Source organism: Nelumbo lutea, chromosome 1, assembly GCF_056320005.1.
Source record: "Nelumbo lutea isolate HS-2025 chromosome 1, American lotus-T2T, whole genome shotgun sequence".
Taxonomy (NCBI): domain Eukaryota; kingdom Viridiplantae; phylum Streptophyta; class Magnoliopsida; order Proteales; family Nelumbonaceae; genus Nelumbo; species Nelumbo lutea.
The window spans coordinates 168869934-168890890 of NC_142684.1; the positions used below are offsets into that span (position 1 = coordinate 168869934).

Below are 20957 nucleotides of genomic sequence, written 5' to 3' on the forward strand. Positions count from 1 at the left end.
GGGGTGACCCGCGAGCTGTGAGGCGGGGGTGATCTTTCTTTGCTTTCAGCCCAGGGATGAGGCCTGACTATTAGGCGAGTTCTGTGGTCGGGAAGCTTCTCCCTGGTGAGGTCGTCCACCTTGAGGGGAGGCCTTGACCGGCTTTGAAACAGGGTGTCGGGGGGGGAGCAGTGGCTGGTTCAAGGGTAACTGAGGGAACTGTTGCTGATAATGGTGTTGGGAGAGGTGGTGCAACACCTGGTGTTGCTGGAGTTGGTGCTGCTGGAATTGCTGCATTTGGTCCTGCATTGCCCACATGCATTGCATTAGATCATCTAGCCGGTTTTGGTGGGCTGCTAGTGGGACAGCAGTTGGTTCCGCGAAGTTCGTTTCAATGGGGAGTGGAAGAGGAATGTTCAACGAAGGAGTGTGCAGAGGTGCCACCGCCTGTGGCACATTCAAACTTGGGATCCCATCCACTGAAAGGGGGATGGTGAACTGCCCAATGCACACTGCTGGAACATGGAGTTGCTCCCCGGTAGTGGTTGTTTCTATTCCACGTCCGACACTGTTGAAGGAGGCCATTTTGGTGTTGGAGTGGGTGTTGGAGTTTTTGATAGAAGGGTAGGTAAGAGAGATTTAGAGGGAGGCTTTTAGAAGCATTCCCACAGACGGCGCCAATTGATGGAGTGCAATCCGGCCGATCTTAGCTGTCAACGAATTTGCCTCTGAGCTGGAGCGACGGGGAGCCTGAAACGGAAAAGATGAGGGAACTCCAGGGGGAACCCGGCGAGATAATTCCGAAGCTCAAGTTAGTAATCTCTCAAAGGCAAAGTATAAACCAGATGGCGCAAAGTTCACATACCTTGTTGGTTGGGGGTAGGGGGCCTTTTATAATCACTTTGCACACTCGTTCCGAGGCCCTCGACAGGTCGGGTATGATTACCCTTGCATCTGTCAATTCGGGCGTCGTCCTTTCTGCTGGGACAGAACCGTGATTGCCTTTTGTCGGAACCGTCTCTCTAACTGGAGATGGTAGTATCAGGAGGCGGTGGCAGGTGGCCGTTTGGAGTGCGGCCGTCAAATGTCAAATCCCAAATCAGTCAGGTGCGCCGCCCTTGGATACGGACTTCCTTGGTGTCAGGCATAGTACGGTTTATTTGGTTTTGGTGCCCTGAGGGCAATGTGGTGGAGTGGTGAGCGAGGCGAAGTCTTGAGTTCGCAGGTATGTATAGGGCAGGTCAGTTCAGTGAGGTGTATCCCGAACTGTTGCACGGCAGGCCAATTCGATGAGGTGTATCCCGAGCTGTTACAAGGCAGGCCAGTTCGGCGAGGTGTATCCCGAGCTGTTACAAGGCAGGCCAGTTTGGCGAAGTATGTCCCAAACTGTTACAAGGCAGGCCAGTTCGACGAAGTATGTCCCGAACTATTACAAGGCAGGCCAGTTCGGCTAAGTATGTCCCGAATTGTTGCATGTAGGCCAGTTCGGAATACTTTCTGGTTTGGGGCCAAGGGTGAGTTCGGGCCCCTAGTAGGGAGTTCTGACCGTTGGTTTTTCCCCTTGGTGCTCGCGCCTTAGGCTTGCTTTTGTGCCAAGCTGTTGTCTTTACCACGTGTCGCCTAACTGTGAGGTCGGGCCAAATCTTCCTTCATCAGATTTCATTTTAAATTGATTTTTATCAAATGGTTTTGCTATATTAAACAGGTATGAAAATGCTAAATCAATAAAACAATTCAGCCATTCAGGTACCAAAAGAATGATGCAATTAAGTAGGAATATGATTTTTTTTTTTTTTTTTTAAATTGGTTTATGCTGGTGGTAAGCCCGCGGTTTGGACTGCCACCTAAGAACCCCAAAGAGCTTGATAGAAAACTATAACGGCGGTCTTTTGGTATCTAAGCTGGCGGTCAAAACCGCAGCCTAATTAATGCTAAGTCGACGGCTTTGTGTGATTGCCGGTTTAGAATAATTAAAATCGCCTTCAACCGGCCCTCTAAGGCGGAGGTCCTAATCTAGGGTGACAGTTAATAAGGGGGCGGACGATTGAAGACTTGGACCGTTTTTCTTATAAAAAACCTCTGCTTTAATTTCATTTTAATAAAAACCTCCCTTAAACTTTTAGAAAATTCAACAAAAAAATCCCTTCTGACATTGATTAGATGGAAAACGTATAAAATTACAAAACTTTCCTTAATTAATTGTCAGGACATCCTACGTAACGTACGAAAAGAATTCAAGAAAAGGGAAAGGTGTTCTTTTGTCGATGATACACTTTAAACTCAGAAAGAAGAAAGAAGAACAAGAGCCAAAAAATATCAACAACCATAGACCATCAAACAAGGAAAAAAGTGGGAAATTAAAGAAAACTGATGCAATATATGCCAGTACTAAACTGATGGAATCAAACTTCATCCAATCTTTGTCTTCAAAAGAGAAATTGTAATTAATAATCCAAAGCTTGAAGTAGATGGCGATCCCCGGCCAGAAAAGCAACACCAAGCCAACAAAGATCGGGCCTTTCACATACACAGTCATTGGTTCTTTGTCTGCTTGTCTATCTGTTGTCTCTCGTTTGATCGCTAGAGGGTAACTCAGAAAGAACCGCATGGGAGTCCACCTTAGGCTTCACCCAGCCCGAAGTGAATGGGAAACTATAGATTACAGACTAGTGGTGCAATTAAAGAGACAGAGAGAGGAGCAGGAGCTTCTATTGAGGAAATGGCATGCAAACTGTAATGGGCAAGCCCTGAATTGAGAAAGAATTTTGGCCTAGTGGATACTCGATACGTGTTTTTAAAAAAGCACCTTTGTTACTTTCAAGAAGACGGACAAATGGTAATAAGGGGCATTTTTTCAACTTATCATCCAAAATGCAGTGCTGGTCGGATTCTTCCTCTTGGGCTTTTCAAGACCTCCCAACGTAAAGTCTATGAGAATAGAGAACAGATGATATATAGCAGGTAGACGTGGGGATTTTAGATAGGCTTTTTATCCTTGTATTGAAATGAAAGAGCTTCAGAGACACTGAGTGCTTCTATTTTACAGAACCAAATTCTACCAGCAGTCGAGCGATGGAGGGAGATAAAGAGAGCGGGGGAGATGATCGATACTCATTCACATCTGCCATAACCATAGTCGCAGTGATTCATTTACATGGTCTTGGTCTTGTTTGCTTTATATTGAAACACCTAACGATCTGTTTCTTCTTAATCATTTGCGTGTATGTTTTAAATTTTAGCAATTCCTAGTATTCCGAGCAATGGCACCGCTGCAAGTGTTAGTGGTGTTAAGTTGCATTATTTTCTTTTTGCTCTGAAAAAGAACGGTAACCAATTGTGGAAGTGTTGTCGCTCAAATGAGGGCAATCTGGAATTTTAAAAATTTTAAATGACGCTGTGCAGATTAGTCAGGGGCAAGGGTAATTTCATAAGTTTATACATTTCTGGTCTGTGTCAATGACGGAAGGGAGGTTTTATTCGGAGGAATTTGGATATGCTCCTCACAGAGTGCGTCTTACACCGATCTCATAGCATGTATCAACCATGCACCTGGTACTTATAAATTTTTAATTCATGAGAGATATTCCATATGCACGGCTGAAAAGTGTTTTGAGGTCGGTGTAAGGTGTGCTTTGTGAGGAGCAGATCCGGACAGTTGGACCGGAAAATATTGGCCTATCACAATTTTGTTTGACATTAACCATGGTTTTTAAAATCGGACGGTTGGACCGGAAAATCGGAAATCGGTCATTTTTCTCCAAACCCACTTTTTCCCCTAAAATCGTTGATTTTGGTCAATAAATCGCTAAACTGGCTGATTAACCGTTCAAATAATTCGAACAGTTTTGACCGTTTTTCAAAATTTTTATTTTTTTTATCAGAATGGACCAACTGTTCGAATCGAATGACCGAACCATTTGAACCGGTAACCGAACCCCTGACCAGTTCGATTTAAAAAACGATGACATTAACCATTGAATTCTTACATTTTAAAGATCAAATTTTAGAGTTTATATTTTCCAAATACCACCTACACGTTCAATCTCATACTCCATGTCATTGTCTACTCTTTCCGAATTGAGCCCAATGATTAATTCCATTTTCCTCTACCCCGCATTGGAAATTCTATTACAATTACAAAGATATCATCCCAGCTTTCAAAACTGAGCCTAAGATTATTCTTGTATTGATGAAATCCTCTCCTATCGTACGAGGGGTACTTTTCACTACTTCAACTCTCAGGTTGATAATCCTGGTGATTAGCCTTTGGAGATATCACGTGGACCATAATGAATCCTTAATTAGCGACCTTACCAACCAACCAGCTGGTTGGCACATTGGAGTCTAGGAGAAGTTTTGAGATGCGCTTACCCTTTGTTACGAATTCAGTGGAGACCATGACCATACAACCACAGCCACAGACACTCCTTGGCGGATCCTAAATTATTACATTAACGGCTAATTGCAGGGTATTAATGAACTGATCATCCCTCAACGCTCAGTTCATTACTAGGAATGGCAATGGGGCCTGATGGGGCGGGGCTCTAAAGTGACACTTACCCGGTAAGTAATTTATTTGGGTAAATACATTTACCTGCTTAACTATTTTCAATGTGACACTTATCGCTGTAAGTGCATTTATCTATATTATATTCTTTTATGTTTTCATAAATTTTTGTTACCATTTTTAGCCTTATAGAATCCCATTTAATGGGCAATTTTATTTTATCAACAAATAAAATAAGAGTTTAGATATGCTGACAACAAAACATTGAACACTGACATGAGGCACTACATTCACACATTGGGAACATCTCATGAATGACAGTATGAATTGCAAGAGATGTTTACTATGAGTGTCCTTAGGTCTAATGGCCGGCCAGCGTCACTTATTCAGCTGATCTTGACTTATCAAATAGTAAGGATGGCAATTTTCCCATTTCCCATAGGGACGGGGATGGGGATGGAGAAATTTTCATCCCTGTTGATGGGGACGAAGCAGGGACAGAGAGAATACTCCCCACCCTGTGGGGACCCTGATCCTTGTCCCATGGAGATCCCTACTAATATATATGTATATATGTATGCATATATCTATGTATGTATGTATATTAACATTTATAAAAATATGATTAAATATGTTTGAATATATTTAAATCATTTTTAATAATTATTTTGTTTTTAATTTTTAAATAAAATAAAAAACAAAATCAAAATAATTAACATTATAAAAAATCAAAATAATTAACCTTTACCCCCATGGCAGAGATAGAAGTGGCTCCCTATCCCCACCCCCCACCCCCCACCCCCCCCCCCCCCCCTTGCCATTCTTATCAAATAGGGGCCTATCGGATTAGACACATGTTCAATGAATAGAAAAAGGAATTTAGAGGATACTTTTGAATTTCAATAGTTTGCCACCACTCCTAAGATTCAGGTGTTTCAACAACTGGTTGGTTTTGTTTTTGATAATTTCTTTTAGAGGAGATGAAAGAACTAAAAGAAAGCAAATGAAATTTATTCTATTGTTTTAAGCTGCTGTTGTGGCTCTCAATTATTGAAATGGCCACTTATTTTTGGTTATATGTCTAAATCCTCTATAAGTGCCGTTTGAATAGAGTTGAACAAAACACATTGCTTGCTGGCCATATTCACCCAGATACACATTATATTTTATTTCACCGTATTCCCAATTGGATGAATGTGACAAAAAATGTGTTAGGATCAGCGGATCCGGACTCAATTGAAGCACAGTACCAACCCCTCATGCAGCATCACACACACAGGTTGAGGGGTGGGTCAGTTGTGTGTATGTTAGCTGGCTTTTTCCAGCAAACACCCATTGGTGTTGTTTCAGGTCGTTTAAAAACTAAAGGCCATGGAGCGGTTGCATTTGGAGCTGGTTTGCGTTGATCTGGATCCGAATCAATCAAATCTGAATCTTGATCCAACTCAGAAGAATTTTAAGATAATCCAATGAATCCAACCCGCCTATGATGAAGTATCAGCTAGAATTTGACAAATGCAGGTTGATCCGTCCTGTTCCTTATGGTATGCCATATTAGACTCAATGCACAACATCAAGTTCCCCTGGTTTAATCACAACCAGCTATAACCAAACTCGACCCACATCTAAATTAACCCTCGTGCAATTGGTTAGATTTGTTCCTGGCGTATCTTTTTCGTAGGTCCCACCATGTCTATAGGAGACGGGATGGAGGATGGACTTCCCACACAGCGCCTCTACATCGAATCCGGTTCTGATCTCCTCCTTACAGATCGCATCTTACATCGATCTCACAGCATGTCCTAGTCGTACGTTCAAACATCCGAGATGTTTTCTATAGGGTGGGATGTGGCTGTAAGGCCGGTGTGAGGTACGCTCCGTAAAGAGCAGTTCCCAATTCCCCCACATCCCATATTTTCTGTTATACCTAACAAAAAGTTGACTCAATCCATAAATTTGATCCAATCCAACACGAAAAAAGATTAGGGTCTCATGTTTAGCTACACAGTTTTGAGAATGACCTGACCCGATCCAACTCAGAAAACCCTGGGTTGGGTTGGGTTGGGTCATGGCTCAATCCACTGACTCGATTGTTAGGTCTAATTGAGATTATTTATGTATTCTTAGAAGCTTTCTCTCTTTCATGTTTGGAATTTTAAGGTTAACTCTTTTAATTTTTACACTTTTCATGTATTTTTTCTTTATTTTATACAATTTCTATTATTTTTAGGAATGACCTGAATTGACCCATGGTTCAACTGTAACCCAAATATTTACGGTTAGGGTCTAGGGTCTAGCATTTGCTGACCCAACCCAAACTCGACCCACCCAACCCAATTGCCAGGTCTACCTTCTATGAGTTGGGAATACATCTCCCTATGACAAGCATGGAAGATGTACGAGAAAGAGATGGGTTGTGGGGCGTAGGGATGTAAACGGATCAGATCATATTCAAATAATGGTATATCCGAATCCGATTCAACATTGTTCATGTCGAATCCGATTTAGGTGTAGGGATGCAAATGGAGCGGATTAGATTCAAATAACAGTATATCCGAATCCAATTCAACATTGTTCATGTTGGATCCGATAAGATCGGATCTAATAGGCCTCAATTTGAATTCGAATTCTATCAGTAAGTTAGATCTTTGGATATGATCCAGTCCGACTTGTTTTCTTTAAAAATTAATAATTTATTAAAAGAAAAATAAAATATACTAATTTAAATTAAAAAACAAAAATACAATTATTTTTTATTTATTTTCATCATATATATATATATATATATATATAAATAATAATATAATAAATTTATAAAAATATAATATAAATAATATATTTATAAATAAATAAATAACATATGTATATATATGTATTATATATATTTATATTTATAAGTATATAAGATATATTGGATCAGATAAGGGGTGATTAGAATCCAATATGAAGAGGGGTAATTCGAATTTGACCAAATAGGATCGAATGATCCAATCCATTAACACCCCTAGTGAGGTGCTTTGTGGGAGTCCGAATCTGCTCCTCACAGAATGCACCACCTCACATGGGTCTCACAGCCTTATCTCACCTTGTATTGGCAACATCTTCCATCTTTTGTTCTGTTATTCATGGGAGCTATTTTCAATACACGGTGGGATGATGCTGTAAAGTCCGAATGAGGTGCGTTCAGTGAGGTTAGAAGAAAAATTACATTATAGGGGAGATGTTTCAATGCACGGTGAAATGTGTCTGTGAGATCGGTGTGAGGCGCCATGAGAGTGGAACAGATCCGCTCTCCGGTGTAAGCCGTATGTTCCGTTCCCGAGTCCCATGAAGCGGTGCACGTCAGCACTCCGCAATGGCGGGAACTGTCGAGTCCAGATCTTCTATCCACAACATTACTTTACATTACACTAGTGCAACCGTACATCGAGAACATCTCATTTATCATTCATGATCTGGTATCTTTCATGCGGAGATGATCCTGACGTGTGGCTGTAGTATCTTGTGGTTACGCGTGGGGCACCAGATCCGAGCTCGGAGCTGACAGCAGACTCTGTTTTGCCATTTCTCCTTCCGTTACGGTTCTTTCACGGAGTAGGGTTTCTCCACTACCATTTTCCATCTCTTTGAAGTTTGAACCAGAGGATCAGGAAACCATCCGACTCTCTCTCTCTCTCTCTCTCTCTCTCTCTCTCTCTCTCTCTCTCTCTCTCTCTCTCTCTCTCTCCTTTCCAAATTAGACAACCAGAATCAGCTCACCCGTTATCCTGTCTCTTAACCTAGGTAAATGTTTGTTTTCCTTTTTTATTTTTGCTAAAATTGTTTTGAAGTTTTTTCCTGCAGAACTGATTCGCGTTGATGCAAAAGTTTTTAGGCAATCTGATCTTCATTTGTTGTAATTCTGGATTTTCTCCAGTTACATTTGTGTTTCATGTCGTTCGGTCGTTTTCTTTCTGCTAGTTTCTTTCGTTATATATTGATTGATCAATTTTGGTGGTTTCTTTTGTCTGTAGATCAAAGGGTTTTGCTCAATTTGAATAGAAGATGGGAGCCTTTATATCAAGATTATGGTTCATGTTGTTTCCAGCGAAGGAATATAAGATAGTGGTCGTTGGATTGGACAATGCCGGAAAGACAACCACGCTTTATAAGTTACACTTGGGAGAGGTTGTCACTACACATCCCACCGTTGGGAGCAATGTCGAAGAAATTGTATACAAGAACATTCGGTTTGAGGTAAGTTTGCCTTGATAATCTTTTTCCTTTTGCTCTCTAACGCTGTTTGGTAATGAATTCTTATCTCTTGCATTTCTTGTAACTAAGTTCCATGTCTGACGACGAATGGATTTTGTGGCTAATTTCCTCTTGCTGCAAGTGATATAAGCAAATTCCTCTTACAGGAAAAATAGATTTATCAGTATCTCGAATATTAATAAGCTACTCTGCCTCCCTAAATTGTTTGAAGAAGATAAACTTGTTTGAACACTAGATACCAGAAACTGTTGTAAAGAGGAAAAAGGTGAAAGCATTTGCAGAAATGGGGTGATCTAGGTGCAACATGGGACTACGATTTAGAATATCTTCAGGCTTGTACTTATCTACACTATAAATACAGAGGATTAAATCCGTTGATCAGGTGATTAATTAGGATAAATCTTATTGTTAATGTGCATTTGTGTGTGTGTCATGTAAAATGCTTGTGATCCAATTTCTCAATCCCTTTCAATTTCAATGCTACCTTCCATATTTTATCTTACTCAACTAACCCAATTAGCCTCAAAAGGGAAAGAAAGGGAAGATAAAAAAGAGTTACCCCTATTCACACCCCGCCTTTCCTATTTGGTCTCCTATACGAAGCTTAAACCTTTGTGGTCATGTAAAGTATTGTACGTACTCCTCCCTGGTCAATCTTTATTGGGAATGGTTTTTCTACTGGGGTTGTTTAGAAAAGAATGTGTACACATACAAGGTCTCTACCTTGCTTGCCATGTTGAGGGTCCCACAGAGAACCTCTATGTTCCCCTGTGTACGCTATATTTACTGGGTAAGTTCCAGCAGAGAGCCTCAGCCATGTGTCACAAGAAGCCAATTGAAACTCTGTTTGGTTAATATCACTTCGGGAAAGTTCTAGTACATTGTCTGGTATAGAGTAGCTTATTATTCCTTTTTATTTCCACCTTTTCTTTTAAACAAAACTATCCAGTACTAAAGATCTAAGTTTTTCCTTCTTCTACCTCCAGGTTTCTATCATGGAGGTAAAAGAAAAATATCTTTTTTACAGATATTTTCCTCTTTTATGCCCTTCCCAATAATTTTCGAGCAGTAAAATCCGAAACTTTTGGGAATGTCCAGACAACAGGGATCTAATTTATGTTCTTTGTATATTTTAGGTAACCTCTTCCCAGTTAGTTGTTTTCAATGATAGTTACACACTTAAACCGAAAATATAACTTGATCTTTTGATCACTCTCAAAACGAGACTCTCATGTCATGTAAATGTAATTATACTACCATATACTCCCTTAACAATGTAGGAAGTGGAAAAAATAAAGAATCAAAAGCTGTGTGGTCTTTCTTAGAAAAATATCCTTCTTTCTCTAAGACATGCAGACAACCAAGAAATCTATGCTCTTTTCATCCTTTTTTGATTTAGAAGAATACTGGATTAGATGGAATTAAATTCTAATTAGAAGTGGTGAAACTACCTTCTCTCAGCAGAATATTTGGTTTTCAAAATCCCAAATCCTTAAATCCTTTCAAATATTGTAAAAAGAATCCAAGTAAAACTTCAGTGAAGAAAGGGTGTTCCAAAACAAAAAGGAAAGGTGAATCATTTTCAGAGAGGTCTGGAAATAGTCCTAATCAATTGAATTCAAATTTTGACTAAGTAATATCTGAAAAATATTCCCTAGATGATTTAATAATATTATCCAATAGTGTCCATATACAAATTCCTTAAATCATTTGTGTATTGAATAGCAACTTATAAGATTTTTGACTGCATTATTTTGAGGGTGGACAAGGCATTAAACTTTAAGGTCTTTCTCCTTTCCACTCAAACTTATTGCTTTTGGACATGGTTTTCGAACCACCGTTGACGCGGACGGTTAGACCATTCGGCCTAGGAACCATCTAGGCAACCGGTTCCATTTTACCCCAAAGCTGGTCCCTGGCCAAAAAAGTTCGGTCAAGGGCGGACCCGTTCAATTTTTTTTGCCATTTTTTTATTTTTTTTTAGTTTTTGTTGTCAGAATGGGCCATCTGTTTGAACCGGACGGTTGAACCGTCGACCCGGAAACCGGTCGTTTTTTAAAACCATGCTTTTGGAGTTTAATTGTTTGGCACCAAATTTTTTTTAATGTAATTAATGCACAAAGATTCCCATTATCTGTTTATTATTTTCTTTCCTTGATATACCTTTTTTTCTTTATATCCTTCAATATCTACCCATTCTTCCAAGAACAAATCATTGTTGCTTGAAACCTTTACAACAAGGAAAAAGAAAAAGAAAAAGTTGATTAATTCATAGGTTTATGTTGGATTCGTTTCCTGTCTCTAGATATAAAGATGCTGACAAATGATGAGAATTAGAAAAGCATAGTTTTGTATACAAATGTGGCACAATTAATTGTTGTTTAGGCTAGGTATAGGTTCTTGGATGATGCTACTGGGCCATTTGCATAAGGTCATGTTTTAAGCAAGAACACACTTTTGAACCAGTTAATATAATTTGTAAAGAAGGAACAGAGGACTTTTAAATAGTTTTCCATTAAAGAGTCACCTTAGACAAAAGCAAGCTGGAGAGCACTCTTTCCTAGTTCTTTTTTTTCCCTTTTTAACCATCCACCATTAAGGGAGAGATTACACTTGTTGAAGTTGTTTGAGGGCGGTGGACCTAATGGAGACTTCTGGTCTTAATTTCTTAACAAGGTATTATAGGATATCACTGAATTAAACATGCTTTATTTGTACTCCTATTCTTTATTTTATTCATTTATTTATTGGTGGTGATGGTGGAAGGAGTCTTAATGCACATTTGGAGGATTTGGGATGTATTGTAGAAACTGATGTGTTAATCCAGTTACTGGATGGGAAACTTGATCCAAGAAATTCCAAATGTAAGTAGCAGCAACTGATACCAATTTGCATAAGAGGAAATTGTTGTGGGAAAAAATATTGCTCAATCAATAAATGGCAGATCTGTATGAAGAGTCTCCGCGATGAGGATTGAATTGGGTGAGTAGCATGACTACAGGGGTAAGGTAAAATTATAATGAATGTATTAAAGATCCATTTAAGTGTAGAAGTTGGAAGTTAGTGGTAGCCCTAGTAGGTACAGGATTAGGGAAAGTTGAATGGGATGATGAGAGCACCAACAAAAAGGGGGCAAATTGAATACCTTAAAAGGACAATGAAGAAAAGACTTGAGAAGTTGTAATACAAATTATGATATTTAATTATTTTCAAGGGTAGAGCTTCATCGTGGCAGCAGCTCTTGTTGATGGTACGTGGCAGTTGGAGGGGGTCATCATGGATAATCTAAGGTTGCTGAAAGGAGGTTTATGGACCAAGTATTTCAATGGAGGCTTGAACGTGTGCATTGAACAAATAAGCCCATAATTACAAGGAAATCCTATTACTTTTTGGGCGTAAGTAAATTAAGTTGATGTACTTTCTATATATTCTTTTCGGTTTTTTTTTTTTTTTTTTGTGTTAGTGGTGGTTGGGAGTTGGGAGGTGGGGTTTTGTTAAAACCTAAAAGTGGTAGTCATTGTCTACTTTGGGAAGTTAGAGACTCACAAGAAGTGATTTGATAAATGCTTCATTCCCCCGGTTTGTTTTGTTTTATTAACTGCTTTGGCATCTGGTGAACCATTGTTAACACAGCTGGCATGCCTTCTGATCAAGTCCCTGTTTTCCTGCTGCCGTAGATTGATCTGCCTGTCTGTCGTGACTGTAAGACGAGAATTTTATTTAATCACAAACTGCACTGTTCAGGTGTGGGATCTTGGTGGACAAGAACGACTAAGGAAATCGTGGGCAACATATTACAGCGGCACTAATGCCGTCATTGTGGTGATAGACAGCACTGACAGAGCAAGGATCAGCATTATCAAGGATGAATTATTCAGGTTGCTACAACATGAAGATCTTGAGCATGCTGTCGTACTTGTATTTGCAAACAAACAGGATCTCAAGGATGCCATGCCCCCAGCTGAGATCACAGATGTACTTTCACTCCACAGCATCAAGAATCATGATTGGCACATCCAAGCATGCTGTGCCCTCACAGGAGAAGGATTATATGACGGTTTGGGGTGGATAGGCCAGCGAGTGACTGGGAAAGCTACCAGTTAGAAGAATCGGGATGCTTTTCTGTTGGCACATTGATACTTCCATTAATGGGTTTTGTTGGAAGGGTGAGAACTGAAAAGAGAAGCTTCTCTATTTCTACCAACATGTACCATCCATATTTGGCTTTGCCAGAGTAGATTGACAAATTGTATTATCATTTTGATTTGCCTAAAAAACAAATTGTTTTTGTGCACAATCGAGCATTTCTATTTCGTCTAAGATTTTTTTAAAAATAACAGGTGTTTGTAACATTTGTAAATAAACATATCTTTAAGCCTCCGACAACAAATGACAAACAAATGCAAATCTGCAGATGGACAATGATCAGAGTATCCAGCATCTGCAACCTTTTGAATCTTGTGGACCTTCAAACCATCGATCCCAAGATGGGTTGGTGGGGCCATTTGTTCTGTCAAACCAGAATATACGAATGTTTAGACGGGGTAAATATTTGTATTTATGGAAGAAAACGCAGCTTAGAATAACATTACACAAAGGTATTGGAGAGGAAGCAATTACACTGGAAGTAGTGGATCCGGTCGAGTTTCAATATTTGTCAGCAATCTGTTGGACAATAAAGAAAAAAAAAATCAGTCCCCTAGAATGAATGAATGAATAATAATAATAATAATAATAATAATAATAAAGTGTTTTAAAAACTGACCCAGAGGCCAAACTATTTTTGCCTCCGGATCGCAGGTCACCGGTTTGACTTACTGGGTCAGACCATGCCATGTCAGTCATATGGAAATTCAATATATATAATTATGTTTTATATATAATATAAAATATTTTATATTTAATTTATTTTTTAATTCAATTTTAAAATTTGAATTTATAAAAAATATTAAAATTTGCAATTTGAGACTATAAAAGGATAAGGCACACCTTGGAATGCATAGATCTCGAAAAATTATCCAAAAAATATCACTTCAATTGGACACCAGAGTGCAAAGTTATGGCCTCGTGACACAGTATGTAACCCACGACCTAATCACCAGGTCAAATGGGTCAACAATCCAACCACCAACCATCTGGGTCAGACAGTTATGACCAAGTCAACAGTTTTTTGACCTTCTCCGATTTTACTCAAACTGGATCCAAAATCTTGACCGGTGACAGTTCAAAATGAGTTAAAAACATTGATAATAATAATAATAATAATAATAAAATTAGAAGTCGCATAACATGTGAAATCATTTTTTAACACTAGAGATCTCTATCTCTGACACATACTCCTCACATGCAGCTGACACTTTATCCGTTTTCTCAAGCTCTTCCAGTTCTTCCTGCAGGCATTTTAGGGAAACAAGTTTTCAGGAACACAACCTAGACTAATCAATTGTAAAAGGAAAAGTGAGATTATTGTAGCAGTTTCATATAATGATTCAGCAACGCCAATAACAGATTTAACCAAAGTAAACAAACTGGTTACACGCTAAAGAGGCATCAAGTATGAGTGAATATCCAATAAAAAGGCTAGTTAACCCTGGATCAAATCATCAAACCATGTAGAAGTACCGAGGCATTGACTTGGAATAACAGCCAAAACTGTCCAACTCTATTGGGCATACAGTGAAGAGTGTTGCGTGGACTCTCATAAATGGATGATGTGTTTTGGAGTCCCACACTCCATGTATTCTTGAGGACACTCATGCATAACATTTCCTTTGCATCATTATAGCTTATTTGGCATAAATAAACAGCTAATGTACAAGATGAACATTTTTCCCATCCAACATTACTTGGAATGGAGCAGAATTATTGTGCATAATGTTAGAATTAAATATAGAAAAACTATTTTAGTAGTATATGATTTTACATAGAGATAGTCACATGGCACCCCCACCAATTAGGAGGAACGGGACCAAACCGTTTGGATTCAGACTCTTGGGAACACTTCGGATTCTGACCCCCATGTCCATGCAACAGTATGGATTGGCTGAAATATTGTGATTGGCTGAGGCATCTCTGGCATTTTGGTAATCAAAATCTGCAAGTTTATCACCCAAATGGCCCCATAAATACTTCCCTTGTCCGGTCTGTTTTTCTTTTGAAGCCTCATCTAGTGTGGGACACATTTTTATTCCTTTTCATCAAAAGATACCGTCAAGGAAATAAACCTTAATGTACGGAATAGTAAACTGCTGGGCGAAATGCTTCACCTAAACAGTCTTGATGGTTTTAGCTACTATTAGGGAAGAAAACCATGGCATTAAGAGTTTTAAAATTTTGCAAGTACTTGAATGAAAGCCCACCAAGACAATTATTATAGCTTCTTTTGCGGTGCAAATGATTTCCAAAGCACATTTATTACATAATCAACTTTGTCAAGCAAAGCATGAGAATAAGAAAGTCAGGTTAACAGTCTCCTGCAAAACCAAGTATTCTGGAGGCTAAAACAAAGCAGTCAAAGGTTTCCAAGATGAAGCAGTTGATAATCCACGTAAGTTACAGCAAGGATGAAAGTTCTGTCAAAATTTAATTGATTCCAGTTTCGAGGTGACTCAAATGGTCTATGGAGAATGTTAAACTCCTCTAGTTTTGGTCCAGAAATGGAGATGAAATAAGACAGAATAAAACATAGAGAGTTAGATGAGAAAATTTAATAAAAGAGAATATCAGATTAGAGACAGAAAAAATAGGAAAGAAAAGGAGAAGAAATTGGAATATATAAAATTACAGTTTGAAGCATCAAAGTTCTCCTAGGAAGTTTGAACAGTCCCTGAAAGAAGAAGAAGAAACTCTGAAGATGATGCAAAAGCCTAAAACTTGAACAAGAGAAGTTTCAAATTTACCAAAAACTTCATTCAAACCTTTGAAAGCTTTGCTAGGGTTTGACTTGCTAAAATCATTACAGACCTGCACAGCTGCATATAACCTAGGTGGTCTTTGCTTGATTTTGAAGAATAGTCATCAACAGAATTTTGCCCTCCTTTTCCCTAATCATTCTGCACTCTCAAATGGACCAAGGGTGTCCAAATGGATTAGTATATGAGGTACTGGGTGCAAAATTCTTAATGAAGGCACACTGTGACAGGGACACAGGGGGAGAGAGGGAGAGAGAGAGACAATCAAACAAAAAAAAAATTCTTAATGAAGGCAACTTTCAGGTAGTTAGATCCTTGGTTGAAGTATTATGTGATGAAAGATAGCTTTTCCAAATCTAGAAGATCAAAAAATAATCTCAACTAGATTCTATGAATCCTTCATATAAGATCCCACTTGGGGGCGCAACAAATCTCAGAAAATTCCATTGTAAATAAGAAGCAACTAGAGTAGGGTATACACTTGATCTGCAAGTAGTTATTAAATATTACAAGAAAGCACATCAGGACAACAAGAATTAATTGAAAGATCATGAGATGTGCATCCATCTACTTGTCAGAATAGAATGTTCTATCCTCAGGATCAGGCAACAATTTCTATGTATTTATGTAAAGACAAAGTGGTCAGAATGTTGTTGAAAAAGAAAGAATCTCTTAGTAAAGCAGGATAGAAAATTATATATACAGTATCCTCGTATACTGGTTGATAAGCAGTCATGCACTATTTTTTTTTTTCATAGATAGCAGTCATGCACTATCTGGCATGTCTTATAGTTCAGGAAAAGGAATGGAGGAAAAAGTGTTCCTTCAAACTAACTCATCACTACAGGAGATCACTTACAATTATATGCCTATGAACATTCCTCTAGCCCTAGCTAAGGTAAACGTCCAGTTCATTTAAGAGAACAATGCAAGAAAAGTCTCTTGGCCCAAATCAATATGAACCCCAAAATCTGTCTAAAGGGACAAAACTTATAGTGCAGATTGGCTAATCCCATGAAAATATGGGCTTACCTGGTGGAGGTGGCAGTGGCACAAGATATCATGATTCCAAGAAAGAGAGATGACTAAAGACATCAAGAGCTAAAGAACTTCCTTATCTCAAATGGGGATAATCACATCCATCCAGAAAACTCTCACCAAAACCAGCCTATTGAAGAACCCTACCACTATCTAGAGCAGTGGTACGCATAGACCACACAATAGTCATAGCAAAAAGTTCAGAAGAGGCTCCAATAGTAAGGACGGGAAACTTTCACCTCTTTGTTGACATGTTTATACCTTCCCCTCTATGCACATGCCAAAGTAGTAAAAGGTTTTCCAAAGTCAATGATCATCTGGAAGTTCAAAAGCCATAGACTAATAATTTCTATCATATGTACAACAAACTACAAAACACTTGCATGTTATTTGGTTGAACTCAAGGTTCACAAACCTCAAATGGTCATCTGGAATTAGAGTTAACAGCACAAAAAAAAAACGCCATACCCAATGTTGGTCCCAGCTATCTGGAGTCTCGGGAGGGGGTAGACTGGGTGCAGTCGTAACCTTTGGCGTATCATGCTTGCCAGCCTGACTGTTACTTTTTGGCACAAGTAACAGCACAACTAGTTCCACAATGTTGTATGGTAAGAGGAATGGTCTTAACCAAATTAAATTCATTAGCCAGTTTTGATCAACTCACTAAACTATACCTCGTATTAAAACTTGAAACCTTGTCCAACGTGTAAGTGTGACTAAAATAAGCATCTAAACTAAAAGATAGAAGCTTCATACTCATTGAAACTTAAGATCGCTACCAAATCCACAGAATGGAAATTGCTGAATAAAATAAATGCAAGCGAAAACAAGACAGATGCTAAGCTATTTCCAGAAAGGAAAATTCTTTTCTTGTTTCACTTGCCATCAATTAGGGCATCCAAAGCTCCACCAAGTTTCAAGCTGAAAATTTTCAAGTTCAACATTGAATAAACAAATAACCAACCAAAAAAAAGTATAAATCTGAAGCAGACATTGACCTCTATCTATCTGATTCCTTTAAGATACTATGTAATAAGTAACAAGAAAGTTATAATACCAAGGTGGTGTTTGGGAGGGCTTAAACCGATAGGTTAAAGATTATCCATAAGAAGTGCTTCTGCTTGTGGATAATTTTTATTGAAAATGCATAGGCGCAAGGAGAAATTTATTGTTATAAACACCCAAAATGTAGAACCCAGAAGTCAATAAAAAGTGGCCCCTGCTTATCTGATAAAATGGCTCAAAATTATCCATAAGGAGTGAACGCCTCAACCCAACATGCCAAACAGTTACAACCTCGCTTTTAGCTTCCTAACGTGAGAAGCACGAAATTGCCAGTCCAGAGCCATGCAAACACGGCCCAAATCTTCTAGTTATGAGGATCAACTATGGAAAGGCATTTTGATTGGAAAATGGATATTTAGCCCATTTACTAGGAAAGAATTTATGTCTATTATTAGGATATATTTTTTCAGAATCAAAATTAACACATACTTGCAATCCAAATTTTGTTGGTTATGGGCAATCAAAGAGAGACAACTTGTAAACTGCCTCATCATTTTTTTCTCACTTCTCAATGGTTCAGGAAACTATGGCATGAACATACATTTAGTATGCCATAAGGAGATGATTTTTATTTTGATTAGAAAAATGTGGTTACCTGGTCCTTGCTACAGCAAAAGACGTTTTCTACTGGTCTTGTACCGTGAATCCCCACTTTGTACAGATCAAACTAGGCATAGATCACAAAGACCACTCATGACAAGGTTAAGCAGATGGTCTGAATAGGGGAGGGAAGAATTTCAGCTTAAACTGAGATATTGACAATTTGGCATTACTTTCCCTCCATAAAGTGCACAGAAATAAGGGGGTCCCCAAGCCTATGAAAGTCAAATGACCACTTCACTACAAGTTCTCATCAACCGTAGAAAGCATTTTTCTTAATCTTGTTCTACTCAAAGTCCCCAACCCCAAACAATGACTCGAAACTGGAGTTAAGAGCCCAACAACTAAATGATTCTTAACTGCTTAGAGTCGGTAATATCGTGTTCCGATGATAAACTTGCCAAACTATCCCCCTACCTGAAAGACTTTAAAACATTGACCAACTTGCAAGACTCGCACAGAGGACCATTTCTTATTATTTCAAACTTAAAAAGATGAAAATTTTATGAAATTCCGTCCTCTTTAAGACCTAAAACCACTAAAACATCAGCGGCAGGCTATTGCCAAATGATGAAAACAGGAAGCAGAACCAAGAGAACTCATAAGCTATCTCTTATTCAGTTCGACATTCATTATTAGGGCAATCAAATTTCCACTGATATATATTACAATTTAAAACAATTGAAAACCAAGATCACAAGCCAAACCCGATAAAAAAAAAAAAAAAAGGAAAACTAGAAATCTCAAGCAGAAAACTGACCTCTAAGAATCTAGTTTCCTGCTCCAGGCGCTTCAATTCTGCGAGAATCCGATGCTTGCCTCGCGTATCAGCTGTTGGTACCGCAGGAGCCTGGAGATCTATCGTCGACGCGGTTTCGGAGTCCAGCGCCTGCATCTCCGCAGGCAATCAAAACCCTCTCTTTCGAGCTCTCGCTTCGAACCTAGTAGACACAGAAGAAGATCTCTACGAAAACGACGCCATTGATGATGAAACCGATAAAAGCTCCATACTTCATCGTCTTCGAAGTAAGCGTCAGTCCATCAATGAAGCAGAAATCCAGTGAGCACAGATGGACCCGATACACCCGAGATTGCAGATCGAACAGCTCAGAATTTCTAATAGATTAGATAGATATATAGATAGATTTCCCAAAAATATATGGAAACCGTGAGAACTAAAGAGGTTTTGATTTTTGTTTTTTTGCTTTTCTCACCTTTTTAACGGGGGAAAGGAAAAAAAAATAAAAAAGGAGGCAAAATAAAAATAAAAAGAGGATTCTTTTTTGTTTTATTTTTCCCAGCAAAGTTTTCTTGCTGAAAGCTGTCTTTCTTTTTCGGTTTTTCCTCGTCTGTTTTTGGACTCTTCTCAGTCTTCGGGGATCTGTTTGGTTGGTTTTCGTTTGGTTATCTGTTTGGTCGGGTTGTTATGTTTTGTCACTCTTTTTTCTTTCATCTGAGAACTTTGAAGAGAGTGAGAGCGTCGTCATTGGATGCTGTCTTTTTCTGTTTATTTTATTTTTTTTAATTATTAACTACACGCGTAAGGCAGTCCCTGTACTATCATACTCTGGTAGTACGGTCAATATCATATTATCTCTGTTCATACCAGATACTTTTCCTCAAAGCCAATCTTAGCTGCGGGTCCCATCTTGAAGGAATATACACACAAAGAAAAGAAAGGCATAATTGGATTCAAAGGATTGCTTTTGCTTGTAAACAGCGCTTTAGGTGCAACTCCCAAAATTCCTTGCCCAACTCCAACTGTACTGACATACAAGATAGGAGGATTCATTGCTCAGAGCCAGAGGCTTATTGGATAAATTAAAGCCCACCAGATCCCAGCAGACAAGCCCGGACACATGCGACCCAGATCGGCGAGACCTTGAGCGGAGGCCTCTCTCTCTCTCTCTCTCTCTGGTCCAATCCAATGGAATCACCATCCTTTTTGTCATAAGTAAGAATATGGTTTGGTCAAGAATTAATTCCAATTCCAACTTGCCCATTGCCCAATCTAGGTCATCTCTTGGCTCTGATTGATCATCACGGATGAAATGGTTGAATGACTTATTATTTTGCCCTTTAATAGGAAATGTTATTAAATAATAAATACTTATTTATCGATAATTTGGTAATTTTCAATAATGATATGTATTGATGTAGGCGCGTTTGGCTAGTCCAACCGTAGCCTACACGTGTCCAAGGGTGCTTTAGGTTGGGACCAATCAGGGCGCACGCATGCTCAAGTTCGGCGAGCTTCACAGAACCAATGGCACGGGGTCACTTGGTGGCCTCGGATGGCCGCGATCCCTCTTATAGACTCGATCTCAACTGTCTAGGCTCTACAGCCCCCAAACGACCTCAAGCATAAATAAGAGGTGACTCTCTCCAGTTAAAGGATCTGGAACTCAAACTCTCTCATTAGACTTTGAGATCTCTTATTTCCTAAGGGCCTTGTCTAGGTGTTCGCACCTCGAACCTTGTCCACCCTACACTTTACTACTACTTTGATCGTCGGAATCCTCGCCTTGAGTTTGAACCTGAGGCCTCTGACCCTTTCCTCCTCGTAGGATCAGCTCGCAAGTGTGTAGGCGCCTTGCCCCGTG

At 39.0% G+C, this 20957-nt stretch overlaps 2 protein-coding genes across 8 annotated transcripts; one reads left to right on the forward strand and one right to left on the reverse strand.

Moving 5' to 3' along the window:
- The first annotated feature begins 7724 nt into the window (after positions 1–7724).
- Positions 7725–13037, forward strand: LOC148879069 (uncharacterized). Of its 7 annotated transcripts, none has more exons than XM_088960461.1 (3): positions 7725–8269; positions 8500–8722; positions 12485–13037. In XM_088960461.1, exons 2-3 carry the CDS (start codon positions 8531–8533, stop codon positions 12842–12844), a joined length of 552 nt encoding a protein of 183 aa, XP_088816587.1. In that variant the 5' UTR covers positions 7725–8269; positions 8500–8530; the 3' UTR covers positions 12845–13037. The 7 variants fall into 7 exon arrangements, with proteins under 7 accessions (XP_088816587.1, XP_088816590.1, XP_088816584.1 ...); XM_088960464.1 differs by having other exon boundaries at positions 7958–8269; positions 12418–13037; XM_088960458.1 differs by having other exon boundaries at positions 7991–8269; positions 12374–13037.
- On the reverse strand, positions 12980–19790 carry LOC148879070 (guanine nucleotide-binding protein subunit gamma 1-like). Its single transcript, XM_088960465.1, has 4 exons — positions 19115–19790; positions 14078–14130; positions 13361–13405; positions 12980–13250 (listed from the first exon to the last, which is right to left on the reverse strand). Exons 1-4 carry the CDS (start codon positions 19247–19249, stop codon positions 13166–13168), a joined length of 318 nt encoding a protein of 105 aa, XP_088816591.1. The 5' UTR covers positions 19250–19790; the 3' UTR covers positions 12980–13165.
- Between the last annotated feature and the right edge of the window lie 1167 nt (positions 19791–20957).